The sequence below is a fragment of the Sander vitreus genome, chromosome 11 (assembly GCF_031162955.1).
Source record: "Sander vitreus isolate 19-12246 chromosome 11, sanVit1, whole genome shotgun sequence".
NCBI lineage: Eukaryota > Metazoa > Chordata > Actinopteri > Perciformes > Percidae > Sander > Sander vitreus.
This window is the reverse complement of record NC_135865.1, coordinates 25,582,797-25,600,047: the sequence shown is the minus strand read 5'-3', so window position 1 is coordinate 25,600,047 and position 17,251 is coordinate 25,582,797. Positions and strand designations below refer to the sequence as shown.

At 39.5% G+C, this 17,251-nt stretch overlaps 1 protein-coding gene across 1 annotated transcript; it reads right to left on the bottom strand.

Moving 5' to 3' along the window:
• Positions 1-248: 248 nt before the first annotated feature.
• LOC144525835 (putative 2-ketogluconate reductase) lies at positions 249-4,237 on the bottom strand. Its single transcript, XM_078262899.1, has 5 exons — positions 3,859-4,237; positions 3,212-3,383; positions 2,643-2,821; positions 2,035-2,131; positions 249-1,910 (listed from the first exon to the last, which is right to left on the bottom strand). Exons 1-5 carry the CDS (start codon positions 4,235-4,237, stop codon positions 1,739-1,741), a joined length of 999 nt encoding a protein of 332 aa, XP_078119025.1. The 3' UTR covers positions 249-1,738.
• Between the last annotated feature and the right edge of the window lie 13,014 nt (positions 4,238-17,251).

The window sequence follows — 17,251 nt, the reverse complement described above, 5'->3', positions numbered from 1 at the left end:
ATCCGGATGGCGCGATATATCTGGATACGTTTTGGACGTTTGAACGATGACAAGCCGGAATGAAAACAAGCTGAACTGAAATAGGAGTAACGAGGCTATTTTTAAAATGTAAGTAGAGTAGAAAGTACAGATAATTGCGTGAAAATGTAAGGAGTAGAAGTAAAAAGTCTGCTGTAAAATAATTACTCCATTAAGGTATAGATTACAAAATTTCTACTTAAGTAAGTACTTAAGTAACTTAAGTAACTTGACACCTCTGGGAATTGGACATTCGAAACGGAAGAATAAATTGTAGAAACAAGCCACATTTGGACTGGATTTATTTCTCTAGGTGATAGTGGGGTGATTTTAATATTTACAAATGTTTTTGCCAATCTGACGTAAACATGCTGACACCAACATTCAGGCCTATTTGTGAACAGGGGGAAATTAAAGCCATCAGGAGAGCAAGACCCGGTAAATGCTCATCTAATGTGCTGTTGTATTGTCTGCTACAGGTACATGCTGGCAAGATGTCCATGTCTATTACAGACCATATTTCACAGTGGTTAAAATGCCGTCCGGAGCAATGAGTTAAATTACAGAGGGGCGCAGAGAATATTTCATTCTCTACTTCCCCTCTATAATGTTAATGCCACTGGAATGGGGCTATGGAATACAAATAGAACACCATCTACCATCTTCAGATGCAAATGACATGCCTATATATGAGCAAAGCCTTTTTAGTGATTTAATATGTAAAAGGAAAAGACTGCCAAGAAAATGAAATGATCATAAGATCTCAAGGACATTGCTAGTTTTCAGTGAGGTCACATCTGTAATAGACTAATGTAGCTCTCACCTTCACAGTTTATAGGAGCAGCCTTGAGGGAAAAGGCCAGCCCGAGTCAGCCGAGCTGTGGACTTCAGGGAGGCCTGTGTGGGCTGCCTGCTGAAAGGGTGCCCTTCATTTCTAGACAGCATGCCCTTTTTAAAATACAATCACAGATAGAGAGTGAGTGGCAGCCTCACTGTTGTCTGTCCCCGTCCCACTCACTCAAAATCGTAGCCTCAAGGGTCTCATTTGTGCACACTCGTGCTCATGAGTCCCACACGGGTTAAATTTAAGCAACAAAAGCACTTAAGGTAAGGTTAGGGGGAGAGTATAGTTTCAGTTAAATGATAATTCATCTAAATACATGACAAATTTATTCTATAAGGGTAACAACAAGACTAGCTGGCTATCCAGCCATGTCATTGTCCCCAAATCAACATCAAGATTTTCACGAACAAATGATGTGCCATGTGTCGGTCGGAGCCTGAAGTAGCGAGTTTGAACAGCTATTGGGGATGTGAGGCAGACGCTTATGTGACAGCAGCATATGTCTTGATCTCATCTTTTTCATCTTCTATTTGATTTAATTCTGCCAGTGCAGTGCATTCATTTAGAACAGTGAACAGACAGTTTCACTGGAACTACTTAGTAGGTGTCCATTACCATGTCTAAATGAATGCCCTATGGCCAAAACTATTATTTTCTAAGTTATTTTAACTTTGTTTCAAGTGTTTTTAAAATAATACATATACATCTGTATAAACTGCAAAATTATTTTTTTAAAGTGTGTTGTGAAAGACACTATTGGTATAATACACTTTTGCCCTTTTACACTTACATTTTGACTGTTGCCACTGCTTATGTTATTGCTAAGATAAGTAAAAGAATGAGGCCAATAGTTCCGACCACCCACTGCAGAAAGATTTAACATTTACTGTGTAACTGCAACTTGACTTCATTTGGAACAGGTAAGCCTTTCACTGCAGCCAGGGCATTTTCCACCATCTTCTCCACAATCCTCCTTGCTGTATTGTAGGTACTGATCCCGATGTGGGGGGTGATCAGCACATTAGGCAGGCCGAGGAGGGGATGGTCCCTGCACAAGATGAAGCAGAGGGGCTGAGTAATACATTATTAGCTGTTACAGTAGGGAAACATTCTAGCTTTAGAACGTGTGTGGGTTTTGATTGGTCTGAGAGTGTATTTTCAGTGTAAAGGACCTTGGTAAAGGTTCAGGATGAGTCACATCTAATGCTGCTGCACAAATTGATCCCGACTGGAGAGCCTTAACTAAGGCATCCTGGTCCACAACTTGGCCTGAGAAAATGAAAAGAGCATTTTTATTAATTTAAACCAGTAATCATTACAGTGTGGGCAGGGGCGATTCCAGACTTTTTAACTGGGGTGGCACAGAGGGGACCAATAATCAGTTGGGGGGGGGGGGCATTTTATCAGAATAGAAAATATGCTTAGAAATATAGTAAATCTTGGATAGGATAGAGCATAATGTAATTCTGCTAAATAAAACATCACATTCATTATTAGTTTCACTTGTTTTCAATTTAAACAAATTGTATATCAGAATACATACATTTTCTATAGGCCCAGTCTGCCACTTTAAATCGTTCCATGGTATCAGAATTTTGGATAGTCATCATGGAAATTGGTCATGTGACAAGGGCTGGGACAATTAGCAGAACAGGCAGCCAAGTGATACTGTGATCCAATGGAAATCACAACAGCACTCTAGCCCAATGGATGGGGGAGGGGCAATCATATTTCACACTTCTAGCCCGGCCCCTGAGCGTAGGAAACACATTGTTCCCACCTCTGCTGATGTTGACCAGTGTTGCTGTGGGTTTCATGAGGGATAGCTCTCTGTGGCCGACGAGACCAGTTGTGTCCAAGGTCAGTTTGACAGCTATCACCACAAAGTCCGACTTCCTCAGCAGGTCGTCCAGGCTCTCGCAGTAGCTCGCTCTAACTGCCTGCTCATCCTCCACATTTCTGAATCGAAAAAAATGAATGAATAAACGTTTTCAGACTCGTACACTAACAGTGTATCCAGTTTTTCAAGGGAGGCTGTGTTGTGTTTTTTTAAGAATGGTAGCAATCAGCTTCTTTTGAAAAAAGAAACATCGCTACAGTTGGTACATTTGTATTTACCTTTTACCCTGCAAGAAAAATACTACCTTGTTAAGCATTAGCTTGTTGTTGTCATTGATACACACCACGTTTGATTTCCTAGAGAAACCTCATGATCAACAATGCAGTCATTGGTTATTTCTGCAAAATATACAACATAAAACATCCTGACATTTTACATTTTACATGGCTATTAAAAAATAAACTCATCAGCAAAGTAAAACGCAAACATTTTGAGGTTGTTGATTGTACCTTCTGGTCCTGTTGTGATACAGGATCTTCATTTCAAATCCTTTGCTTCTTTGAGCAATTTTGTAACCAATCTCCCCCATTCCAATGATCCCTAGAGTCGACCCGGTGACTTCAACTCCCATCAGGCTTTGTGGTATGTGCATTGTCTTTGGGTCAATAGCTATTTGATGACCTATGAAAAAAACAAAAAGTCTAATTAAACATTTAGTTTATTTATTACAGACCTCTGCAATCTGCTGTGACTAACCAGCAGGAGGAAGCAACAAGGTATTTATCCCTCACTGGCTTCCCACCTGCCAACACAAATTGTTTTGGAGAACAAAAAAAATTAATATATATATATATATATTTATATACAGTATATGTATATATAAAGTCTCTGCATATAGGTGTTTGGGTGTTTTTATAAAAAACAACCAATAATTGCAGATTTACAAATGATCTTTCAAGGTTTTGGAAGCTGATAATACGCTATGCTCCTTTGCCTAAAAGAATGACCAAATAATCTGCGTATCCATCTAAAAATTGCAGGCAAATTAGGATTAATTTCCTACTCAGAGACAATAAATACGAGCCCTGATCAGCGAGTTTTCCTGTAAACTGGAGCACACACAGATTGTGTTGCATTGGTTAACCTTTGATCTCACCGTCAAGGATCTTGCGAGCTGATGCCAGAAGCAGACCCATGGCCAAATCTGCAGTAGAGTCGCTGACTACACCTGGCGTGTTGGCCACCTTCACCCCGAGACTGTTAATGAACAGCACATCCAGGTGGTCAATGCCCACTCCTCCGCTGACAACCACTTTGAGGGACGGAAGCAGGCCAAGCAACACGGGCTCGGCTGCAGGACAATACTTCCACATGAACAGGACCTGGATTTTGGGACCGTGAAGCACTGGGTCTTCTAGAAGCTCTCTGTAGCAGATGATTCGGAAGTGTTGTTTCAGTATGTCAGCTAGCTCTTCAAGGTAACCGTGCTCGCCCCCCACCTCTGAGACCAACGCCCATGTTTTTTCCTCCGCCATCACCTGGTGTGACATAAGACATAAAAGTACTTTGTCATATTATTTGTTCAAATAGCACACTTCCATTTAGCTGCTAGTGTAACCTTAAGTGACTTAGGCCACGTCCACACGTACCAAAACAATCTTTTTTTTCCCCATCTTCCCTGGAACCATGTAAAGAAAAATGTGCGTCCAAACGGATCCATTTGTAAAAGACTCAACACGCTACTTCATATTCCAGGCGCTGTTTCTGCTACAGAAATTCACCAAAAACGGAGAAGAAGAGTATAGTCTTCAGTCACTCCCGATCATAACATGCTAGACTATAATAACTTTCACCACTGCTCATTTTATAAAGGCCGCTGCAAGAAAACGTGTCTTTGTTTACATTGTATAGTAATGTGCTGTTGGATTGCTTTTAATTTTGCAATTCTGTCTGCCATCGGATATGATTGCAGCGCGCTAGCTAGCAGAGCTAACATTAGCACGCTAACGCTGCTAGCTAACATCGGCAGTCAAACAAACATCAATGATCCAATCTCTTTTTGATAATCTACACGTTTTTCTAGCGGTAGCCTTTCTACAATAAACCGTGCTAAAAGTTACTATAATCCGTTCAAGGAGTTGATAAGCAGACAGATTAGCTAGCTAGTTGATAACTTCCACTTTATAAACCGCTAACCATAGCAGTTAACGTTACGTCCCTGCTGGAGCGTCCGTTACTTTAGCGATGTTTAACGTTAGCTACATAACGTTAGAGGCCGAGGGGTGTGGCGATGACATCATTGATACGCATGTATGCGGTTTCTCCGTCCAAAAGTGCGTTTTCAGGCAGTGCGTTTACAGAATTCGTTTGGACGATCGGCCCAAACGATGCAAAACATGTGCGTTTGCATCAAAAAGCGTCTCCGTGTGGATGGCCCCTTAGTGTACAGTAGGCAAGCTGAACATGCAAAAATATAAAATGTGTCAACAATCAAGCATTTCCAACGACAAATATTTCCTTTGGTTGAAATAAAGCTCTTATTTAAAGGGGTATAAAAACTATTTAGCCTCTGATTAATACCAAATTGCTAAATTCTCTCCATGAAACTTCCTTTAAAATGGTGTAACGTGAGGGTTCGGTATGTGGTGGTGGATCACTCTTTATGAGAATAAACAGCAGGATGGAGACGGATGACTTTCTCAAGCGGTACTTTACTGAACACCCCTCACAACAACAACACTTCCTTGTTCGGACCTTCCACGTGACTGAACTAACCAATCAGAAGCGAGAACTTAGACTGAGGTACACGTGAGGGAATCAGAAAGGCACATTCAACAGAATATCCTGACTGTGTTAAATATGTAAACATGTAACTAATAATTGTGTAACATAAATATGTAAATGATTAACTGACTAAACATTGTAAATACATTTCTAGTAAATTAACTCAAATATAAGTTATATTAAATTCTGACACCTTTCAAATATGAAATAACTCCACTTCTAAACCTTACAATGGTTAGGAAATTACATTAAAGTGTGTTTTTATTCAGAGTTAGTTTTTATGAGGGAGACTCACCTTTTTAACCCGAGCTCTGGTTTCAACCCTTCTGTCTCCTCAGACTGATCCGGTAGGAGCTGAGGGCTTGGGGGTGTTTTTTAAACCTTTGAGCAGTGTTGTGTTGTCATCCTCGGGTGAAGTTGCAGATTAAACATTAGTAACCTAATGTGAAAACCACACCGAGGGCTTTCTTCACCCTGTGGCATAAAGATGTGACAGGGGAAGGAATGTTGTGCTTGGTTTATAATTTACAAATAATAAATGACGGGCATTGCAACTTGCTATTTGCTGAAAACCTTTTCCAACTAACGACATTGTTGTTGAAAGATGCACATTTAAATTAGCTCGCCTGACATATTAACTTAAAATAAAAGCAAGTAAAGCAAAACAAGACCAGAGACATCATGTCATGCTGACTCATTGCTTTTATATTTTTTAAAGGCAGGTCTGTTACTGGATTTTCTGGTTATCATCACGGGTAGTTTAGAGATTTTGCCACTGTTTGGTCTTTACATTTCTGTGCATTGATTAGCTAGCCTGGCTTTGTCAAAAAAAAAAAAAAAAAGAAATAATAATCATCATACCAGCATCTCCAAAGCTCACTTTGGTTTTTGTGCAGATTAAACTAACAAGATATAGTGTGTTAATAAGTGAGCTCAAAAGGTGCTGGTGGACACATTTTCTTTAACCTTTGGACAGAGTCAGGTTTGGTGGAATTCCCATCTATACTTTTCTAGCTATCATAGTTGTTAGTTTCAGAGATAATGTTTTTGGTCTGCACATTTCAATCCTTTGCTTCTTTGAGTTCATTTGTCTCCGATATCCCCCGTTCCAATAATTCCCAGAGTATATCCTGTGACATCCACTCCCATCAGGCTTTGTGGTATGTGGATGGGTTTAGGGCCCCCAGCTATTTAATGAGCTGTGAGGGCAAAGGACTTAAACGTCTTAAACATTTTGTTTTCTTATTTATTTATGACCCCCCATTATTTTCATAAATAAAAACTGTGTTGCTGCTGCAAGGCTTTGTAATGCTAACACATAATGTACTATTTCTCTAGGTGTGTACTGTACTGTATATGGAGGCTATAACATGCCGCTCATAATTAAACACATCTTAACCACTGTAGAGACATGGTTCTATGTATGCCAATGCTGGTCTGTCAGTCGCGCTGTCCACCACTTTGTGTGCATTCGTGGTTCCCAGAGGTTGAATCTTACAGACTCATTTTCCTCAGGCTCCACTATGAAGCTCACATGTTTGGTTCAGAGTGCAATGTCTTACTGGATGTATTGCCGTGTAATTTGACATTCATGCCAGCCAAGCAAAGTGAGCAGGGAATGTTCAGCTCTAGGGTAGCAGCTAACATGGCCTAGATTGTAGGGGCCATGCAGAAATCTTTTTTTTCTTCTTTTTTCTTTTTTTTGGGGGGGGCTGTTGTTTCATTATGTCAGTTACCTTATCAAGGATGGTTTGTCCTTTCCCATCACCCTGAGGCACAGAACACAAAGATAAACACTACACAAACACTTTGTGTCAATGTCAATGTCATGGAGAAGGCAGAGATGGAGTAAACACAATAATAATCTAAAGCTGTTTGACGGGCTTCTATGACACAACAATGTGGTATGCTCGATGATATTCATCTTAACTGGTTCAAAAAGCTGCCCTCTACCATATGTTGTTAGATATTTAAATCTGTGTGTGCATTGTGTTGTACAGACAGACTGTGTTGTGTGTGAATGTGGAAGACTGGTGGAATAACACTGAGTCATACAGCACAGCTCTACAAATATGGTGTCACAGTATTGCATCATAGAGAGTCCCAATTAGTAGACTTTTTTACACCAGTTTCCAACATGCCTAAGTCACTCAAATCACCTCTCATTAATCACACAGATATTGCAAAATGATTATGAATAAAACCAGTAAGACATTATACCTGCTTAGCATTTAAATGAAAATGGCAGCAAATGAGGTTCATAAAAGTGCATGCAAACTTAATAGTTGAAATGAATTAATTTCACTGTTGCATAATCCCATGACATTAACCAAAAAGTATCTGCTCCTCCCTCCATCCTGTTATTCCTCCTCCACACCTGTCTGCTGTTCCTCTGCACCTTCTCTCATCTCACTCCATAGTGTCCTAAACTCCCACTCCCACACTCCCTCTCCAATATTTCATTCGCTCTTCACTCATCCGGTGTCAAATCGTTTCGAATCGTCCCAGCTCCAGTGGTAGTTTAATGTTTTAGGCCGCTTGAATTGTGCATTCAAATTTAGCCCTTGCGTGTTTGATTTGCTTCTAACCGGATTCTCTGTGCCAGAGGATTTCTGCTGCCTGCGTGCCTGCACATCAGCTGCTTTGCCACGCTCTCATCCTGCCATCTCCATTACCTCTGTCTCCAACAGCCAGATTCTCCCCCCCCACATCCATCTTTATTCTCTGCAACCAGTCAATGAACCTCCCTTTGTCATTCCAGGCTAAGAGACTTGTCTCCCCAAGTTGATTATGGAGCTCAGCGCAAATTCCTTCAGGAAGACTTCTAAATAACTTCAATCACTATCTCTTCCTAAAACTATTCAGCTGTTAAGAGGCGTTCACTTTTCAGTAAACCAACCCAAATTGGCCACGAAATTCATGATCCAATCACATCATGACATCCTGCTTTAAATGTCTTCTCTCCTTGCTATCAGCTATCTTTTCAGGCAAACATGCAACCCTCCTCCTCCCCTTCCACCTCTGGTCATCGTCAACCACGGCAACCTGAGTCCCTTTCCGGCAGACAGCTCCTTCGTTCCCTCTCCGCCATCACCCAAGTCTAGGCTCCATCAGGGGGAATACGTCTGGCTTCTTTACACCTTTAAAATATTTTTAACGATGGAGTGTAATCCCCAAAGACTCTGTACATTTCATATTATGCTTATGTACAATAAATCTTTGCATATCTGCAACAAAGTCTCTCCTGATTGAAATAACCCATCTGATCTGTGTTCAAGTCCTTGCATCAGGAACATTACAGGTAGGCTCAAATATAAACAAACATACCCCTAAATAATCCATTCAGTTATTGATTTGACTTAGAAAGTCTTGCGCTTTCATCTACACAGAGCAATGGAGCTTGTTTGTCATAATTCCTTTCATGTTTAACTCCTAATTCTTTCTCAGTATGGTTTTCCTCTATTTATTATGCAGCTCTTTTGATAACGGCAAGTGTTGCTGACGGGGGGGACATTTCCATATCCCTCCCAGTTATATTAGAAGAGAAAATATGACTGCACGGTTCACTAATGGTCTTGTCTTGAATCTGCAGACATACTGTAAATTTGGACCATAAAATCTAAAGACTCCATTTGGCATTCCCTGCTGCTAAAGCCCTGCTGAGCTGACGCAGTTTTTCATTTTCACTAATGAAAAGTAAAAGGAATGAGGTGCCGTATGGATTTTAAATTCAAGCAGGATTGCAAAACTGTGAATAGATTTATAAAGTTAAGTAAAAAAAAATGGCTTTCGCAAATCACCACTTAAAAACAGTTAATAACTGTCAAAACACTATGTTATAGGGATGATTCATAATTATATAATATATCCTAATGATTCAAAAGTAATTGTCAAAAGCAAGAGGTATTTAAGCTCTTTAAGGTATTTAAGGCTTTCACACCTGAAAGTCCGAACCAAGGTCCGGACCATGGTTCATGTTTTTGTTACATTGTATACATTATATACATTTGATCCGGTAAGGTTTCACACTGCAGTTATGCAAGCACACTAGAGAACTATACGTGACAAAACTACGTCCAGTAGGACTGAGGAACCGACTGCCACCTGACATCAGAAATGCCCCTTCAATTGTGATATTCAAAGCCAGGCTCAAAACTCACCTTTCTACATTGGCCTTCCTGGCATTTTAATTGTCTTACTCTACTATGTTTGTAATTAAGTGTTTGTCTTTTGATGTTGTTTTAGCCTAAACCACTGATTTGTAAGTTTATTTTATTTTTATTTTATTACTCTGTGGCTAATGCGCTATGTACAGCACTTTGGTCAGCGCGAGCTGTTTTTCAATGTGCTATAGAAATAAACTACTTACTTACTTACTAGTCGTCATCACATACGTGCGCTGCGTCTCCTGACAGTTGTAATTGATTGGTTTGTAGACGGGCCTCGCCATCCATTTGTATCCTCTCTCTGTGTCTGAGTTTTTTGCAGCTCTTTTTGATTTGCTGCGTTCTTGAGAAGCAAGACACGGGAACTTTACTTGGGGTTTGAGACAAACTGAAACCTACACTGTGCATTTACTACCACTTAACAAGTAAACTGCTGATTTATTCTCGCTCTCTCTCACGTGGCACGTTGTGTATCCGCCCTGGGATTTGGATCCGCTCCAAAATTGAATGTGTTCTTCCTTGGCCAAAGTTACTCCCTTTAACAAACCGAACCGAAAACATAACCTCATTGGCAGAAGTAATAACAGGTTAATTTATACGTATGAGCTATAGTGGTAATGATTTCCCCTCGGTATACAGTATGTCTACGTGTTATCATGCAACCAAATGTCCACATCTGGTGACATCACCTGATGACATTACAAGTCCTCCAATGTAAACAACATATGACTTTTTTTCTGATGTGCCACTGCAATGAGGAGTCTAAAATCAATATTTTATATTATTAATGGATTACAAGATGGGTCATTTTAACGATGAAACTCCCTAATGCCTACCATACAATAGAAGACTTTGAACAGACTTTGAAAAGACTAAAGTCTGACACCATCTTACATCTAAAGACAATTATCTCACATCTAACATTAAAGACTGTCATGATATGTAAAGACTGGGGATCTTGCAGGGTCACACATTACAAGATTACAACTAGATTTGTTTTGAAAGATTTAACCAAGATAGCTAGCTACTACTAGCATTAGCTGGTAACTTAAGGGAAAGTTTGCCGATTTTCTGTTCTGCCATACATGCAGATGAATGGTGTCAGTACCCGGAGGTCTGCGTTTATCCACCGGAAAATCTCCCGCTGGATTACACACTTCAGAAGGGTTGAAAATGTGCAACTTTCCCTCTTTAACGTTTAGCTAAGCGCGGCGCCATTGCAACCATAAACACCATTGGCTCTAGCCGTTTGCTGCTTCCTGTTTGGTGCTGGAGGGAGCGCAACCATTGGTTGTTGACAATGTTCACATGATTAAACTTCACTACCAAGACTTAAAACTTATGATAATATCAAACACGTTTGATTTTGTCGGAACGTCGAGATGGGACAAAGACTGACTCAGACTGAGTTTTATGACCACCTTACACCAAATGACGGAAGCGAGTCCAACTCTAGGAAGACTCTCATGATTTTATTCCGATATTGGAAATAAGTCTGCGACAGTGGAATCGCTTGAAAAGTCATTTGGTGTAAGGTCGGCATAAGCGCCACAAAGCTTTATAGCGTCTTTTAGCTTATGGTTTTAGTTATCTAGCAGCCAAAAATGTCAACCTCAAGGTGGTGCAACAGAAAGAGTCAGGAGATCACCAAAGTGAGTAAGATTTCTGCCATTGGGACCATGATTGTCTGTACAAAAGTTAGCCTAAAGGTAATGCATCAAGTTGTTGTTGAAGTTTTTCAGTCTGGGCCAAAGTGGTGGAGCGACCAACCATCAGACAGACATTGCTATACCTAGAGATTTAGAACATCAGCATGGCTCATATTAGGCTTTTGAGTGGTTTTGTCTTGTTGTGAGGACAGGTAGGATCTTTGAGCTTGGATTCTCTTTAGCAAATTTGGTTACAGTTTGCATGCGTAATGGGAAGTCACTGAATTATAAAAAAGGATATAACCAGAATAAGCAGTCTGAAACAGAATCAGTGATGTAAAAACTGTGCAATAAGAACCAGAGCAGTGGAAATTCACACCTTTGAAGAATCGCTGAAAAGTAAAATCTGATCTTCAAAAACAAATAAAAGACAAAAGATCAGGTACAAGTGGAGCGGAAAATTCGAATAAGCAAACTGCTACTTGAGTTGAAAAAAATGTTACCTTTAAGTTGAGTGTACTCTTGTTTGTATGGCAGCGGGGGAACTTGTGTCTCAAAGTTGAACCAGCTTGAATTGTTTTACAGTGTACCTTTCATGAGCCCAGAAGAACACTATCAAAGTGCTTTGCACCATCTTTATTCTACCTTGCATTGCTTCTGCTGAAAAAAAGCTATGGAGGTAAAATCCCACTGGAAACGACAAGGTTTAGGCATTCTTTATTCAATTGGCGTCACACCTTTGTAAAAGAATTAAAAGGAATCAACAGGAGAAATTCCTCTGTAGAGACATTTACCTGAGATTTGTAGGTAATATTTGGTATAAAGGCAAATCAAAGTTACAGGTTCAATAGTGTGTGCACACAGAGACTCTGGGGATCCATTGCTCCCATATCAGTTTGTAACACTTTGATAACATTGGAAGAAGAAAAACTGATTGTGTTTAGTCAGGGAATTATTAAAAGGTTTATATTTATAGACACGCTAACAGAAATGTGAAATGTCTCAACAACTACTGGAGGGATTGCCATAAAATATGGTACGGATCTGCATGGTTCCCAGGGCATGAATCCTCATGATTCTGGCGATATCCTGACTTTTTCTCTAATACCAACAGCAGATTAAACTGTTCCCTTCCCATCCAGTAACATACTGTATCCAAACATCTACTGAATGAACTGTCACCACATTTAGTTAAGACATTCATGGTTCCCATTGTCCCCAACGATGTATCATAATTTCACATTGGTGGTTTATACTGATGTCTTGACAACTATTGGATGACTTGCCATGACATTTGGTTCACACATTCATGTCCCTGCAGGATGAACTGCAATCACTTATCACTTTGGTGATCCCCTGACTTTTCATCCTGCGCCATCATTAGGTCAAAATTTCAATGTATCTACTAGTTTGGCTTATTACCAAACACCTGCATAAACCAATGATGTTCCCATCAGCCCTCAGCTGCCTATAAGCAAATGTTAGTATGCTAATCTAAGATGGTGAACATGGGAAATATCACATACAGTACCTGCTTAGCATCAGCATGTTAGCATTGCCTTGTAAGCATGCTGATGTTAGCATTCATCTTAAAAGAGCGCCTGGCGTCATTGTAGACTCCTTGTGATGTATGTGTATATATATATATATATATATATATATGTTAAAATTGGACTATATGTGTGTGGTTCTGTTTATTTTTGTTGTACTTAATGTATTTTAATAGTAAAATAGAAGAACCTAATTAAATAATATAAATTTACATAACTCACTTATTTGGTTATGCATTCAGTCATACTTTGATCTAATCAGGGGCAAATAGGCTAACGGTAAAGATTGTGGTATAAACTTGGAGGTAATTTGTTATTGTGAAATTTAATCAATGATTTTGGTCAAGTTTAAAGTCACTTGAGATACACAAGTTAAGACAGAAGGCAGGCAACTCTTACAAACAGCAAGGGTCTACAGAAACACCTTGCTGCTATAAGCAGTTGAGATACACATCTTTTGCAAAAAGATAAAAAGGATTTTTTTGTGTGTGTGTAGGTATGTAGGAGGGCTGTTTAAAAGAGAATTGCTGTGTAGGCGAGCAGGTCGTGAATGGGTGAACAGCATTTCTTCTTTTAGCGCTTTCTTTTTAAAGCAAACAGTGTGAAGAGGGAAAAGATTGGTGAGTGCTGCTCTTCACATGCTGGATTTATCTCTTGTGCATCTCAGCAGCCCGAGAGTGTGTGCTTGGTGAAAAAGCTGAAATACAAAAGGACAGTACTCCTCTATGAGGTCAAGTTGCTGAAATATCATATTTTAATGTGGTTCTGTTTAACTCCCATTTGCTGACCATATAATACACTTCTGCACTACACTGTACTTATTATAACCTTAGCTCTCATTGCTATTTAATAAACAATATACTGTAGGTGTAAATCATTAAGGGATTGCTGCTCGCTTTGGCCAATATTGACCTTGGAATTTGATATTAACACCACATCAGTGCTGTCTATATGGGTCAAATAGAGCCCAGTCTGATGATGAATGAGCATTGGGCTGACCTATAAGGGCTGAGATACTCTGGAGAGGAAGCTAACCTTTCAGCTCATTTACTGTAGCTTTAGGGTGCTTTCACACCTAGTTTTGCATTGCCAGACCTTACTCCACATCGCTGTGGAGTAAAGTCTGGCTACACCACAGATTCATTCTGGGATAGGAGGAAAGAAACGATGCGTTGTTAGCATTTTGTTAAACCAATCGCAGTTGCCTTGGACGGCGCTAAGTGGCTCGCTACGGTGGCTCTGCAAATTAGTCTCGGGAAGAAACTTGTTTTGGTTGTCCATTTGCACCCCGCAAAAGAAAACGCCACATACAATATTATATAAAGTTAACTGTTCACACAATACAGTAACGTGAGCTATTTAAATTAGCTGAAGACATGGTTAAACCTAATTTGCTCTTACCAGTGTATCAACCTGTGTTCGTCCACAGCAATCCCCTCCAATCATTCCCAAAACCTCCCAGTTTGATAGTAAAATCCGTAAAAATATTCTTTGTTAAATCTTTAAAATCATTCACAGAAAGAACCAAGCAGGTCTGCCTTATTGCACGATTCAAATGTTCATCAAAACTTGCCAATTTTAGCGAGTAACGTTAGCTTGCTAGCTCTGAGGTTCTTCTAGTTGTTAAGGGGCAAAGTCAGGCTTATAGTAGCTATTTATTTCAATTGATCCAGACTATTTCCCACCTAACCTGTTTGGTAAGCTTTAACTGAACTCTGTTGCATTCGTCCATATAGTTTGATTAAGTGATTTTAGCATGAATTCCAATAATGAACTACTGTTAAATACATCTATTGATGGTAAAAAAATGAGTTAAAACAAAGGTGTGTTCAGCTTGTGTTTTGTCTTTCTCCATGTCCCTTCATTTTTTTTACAACACGCATCTATTTTTATTGTCCTGCTTTTACCTGTACGTCATTATTTATGACATGGGGGGTCCAGTTGTAACCTTGATAATACATTATTTCTTAGTGAGCTCTTTGTGACAACCAGAGGAAATAAATAACCCAAACTGCACCTTAAAGTGCAGCATGAGACTAAAGATGATGATGGATGGCAGCCATCAGAACTGTTCAATGAATCAACTTGAAGCCCATCTTTTGGTTCATTCATTTATGAGTGTAAACACAAAATTGATTACTCAAGATTATCATGTAACTGTATTCTTATATATTTCATATTATTTGCCTGCTATTAGTTTAAGCAGACATGTACTGTACGTTTTTAGCGTAGTTGGTGACCGTGTGACTGGGCTCATATGGCAGAGGTTACTCTCTGATCATAGCTGTAGAAGAAACACCATAAGGCTGAACTAAACCTGTCTTCTAAATGTACTCTGAGTGAGAATGCTTTTTATGAAAGAGGAGGGACAGAGCTGTGGGTGTCTGCAGAGACTTTGGTTTAACAGAGTGAGAAAAAAAAAAAAAAAGATCAAAGTGCTCTAATGTGTTTTACACAGAAATCCAGGCTGAATCGATTCGGCTGAACTAAAACGGCGGGCGGTCTTCACACCAAACCACTGGGTTATTCTTTAGGGTCTGTTTATACAGTTTGAGCTGTGAAAGAACAAAAACAACTTGATTGAGAGTGCTGCTTTTATTTCAGCCTGAGTTAAGAGAAGAGATGAACTAAATATCTTGTAGCAATCAATGGGTATCGATCAATCTCCTAAAATGCTTTTATTTCAGGCATAGTATAGACCAAATAGAGAAGTGGTGTGTTGTTAATGTAGAGAAGGAGGTGAAATAGGATACTGCGCTGTATTACGCCGCTTCGTTTTCCTCCTGACTGCTCTGAACTCTCAGTGCTGTTTTGGTTAATGAAACAGGAAAAACAAGACAACATGCTTTTAAAGGCTTACGGTTCAAAATCATTTTTGAAAACTGAACCCAGTATTGAATTTGCATATCAAATAAGAATCCTGCTGTATCTCGTTTTGTTGGCAGAAAGGCCAACAGCCAGATGTGTTAAGGTTGTATTTTGCCACATTGAAGCTTGGAGTCAGTAACTGGGACCTGGCCTAACAACCCTGCCGCCCGAGAAATGATGTTTATATACTAGTAATTTGTTTTGCCAAGTACGTTTTGCAGGGAAATTTAATTGGATCCTGAACTATATGGCCTTGTTTAAGGTCAGGGAAAGATTGTTGTGCTTCAAATTACTGTTGATTTTTTATTTATTTTTTTAAATCAATTTAATTAATCCAAAACCATGATCTAGCCATAGGTTATGTGGGTGCCTGATCATAAAATGTTTGTCTGTGCAAATGCAAAACATTGTCAGTGAACATTTTACTGACACATTAAGTATTATCATTTTGTTAATTAACAATGTTTCCTCATTATGTTGCAAATTAGTTCTAGTAAACAGGGATAACCCTAAAGGTTTTTTAATAATCAATTTTAATAAAGTAAACTATTGGACAGTTTGTGCAGTTCTTTCCTTCATTTCCACCCTCTCTCCTTATCCTCTCACCTGTATGTTTTTCAAGCAGACTCATAAAGCCTTAAGATACATAAGAGCACAGATTAAAACATTTTGAACTCGCAAAAACATCTTGTCTTGGCGAATTTATCTAATCGCATCTTTCCATTGAATTTGTATGCAGTCACCACCATGGTCTCGCTTTGCCAGACCTTCCTCCACAGCGTTGCAGAGGAGGGTCTGGCTAGTCCACACAGCATTCCGGGATGGGAGAAAAACGTGCTCTGGTTTATTGGCATTTCCTTAAACCAATCACAATCTTCTTTGTCGGTGCTAAGCGCCAGACGCAATAATAGTGCTGCTGCAAAAAAGCCTCAGGAAGGAACTTGTTTTGGTGGAACAAGTGTACGTTCAAAAGTTGTTGTAGTCGTGCAACAGAAAACTCAGATTGGACAGATAGTCTAGCTAGCTGTCTGGATTTACCATGCAGAGATCTGAGGAGCAGTTAACCATAGTCCTCAGAAATCCACCGGAGTTTAGAATGCCAACACAAAGAAAGCGGAAGATGACGAACATCCGGCCCAAAATAAGGGACATCCGGCAGATCTTGCGGCGGCACCGGAGCAATCCCCTAAATTAATCGTCTAACACGTCTAAAATTTGCCTCGCATTCTGTCTGAAAACATTGTAAAGATGGCACATGGATGGCATCTTTTGAGACATTTTTCATTATATAGTCAATTATTAAGCAGCCTAGTTCTCTGGAAAGTTTGATCAAAGTCCAGCCAATTTCAATTTTTCTGTTCTGTCAATGATTTTCTTAAAATGAGTGCAGTGCGGTGGTACAATATGTAATCAAGTCCAAGCTCCAATGGCCTACAACATTAATATAAAAAGCATGTACGTTCAGTTATTGCATTAAAAGACTGTTACATTAACAAAGAGGCATTCCAAATAGAAGCTGTAGCAATGTAAAT

Excerpts from the sequence above, each read along its gene's own strand:
- LOC144525835 (XM_078262899.1), bottom strand. The coding sequence starts at position 4,237 with ATGGCGGAGGAAAAAACATGGGCGTTGGTCTCAGAGGTGGGGGGCGAG. Across the intron at positions 3,384-3,858 it reads AGCTCGCAAGATCCTTGACG|GTCATCAAATAGCTATTGAC; the intron begins GTGAGATCAAAG and ends TTTTTTTCATAG. Across the intron at positions 2,132-2,642 it reads ACTGGTCAACATCAGCAGAG|GCCAAGTTGTGGACCAGGAT; the intron begins GTGGGAACAATG and ends TCATTTTCTCAG.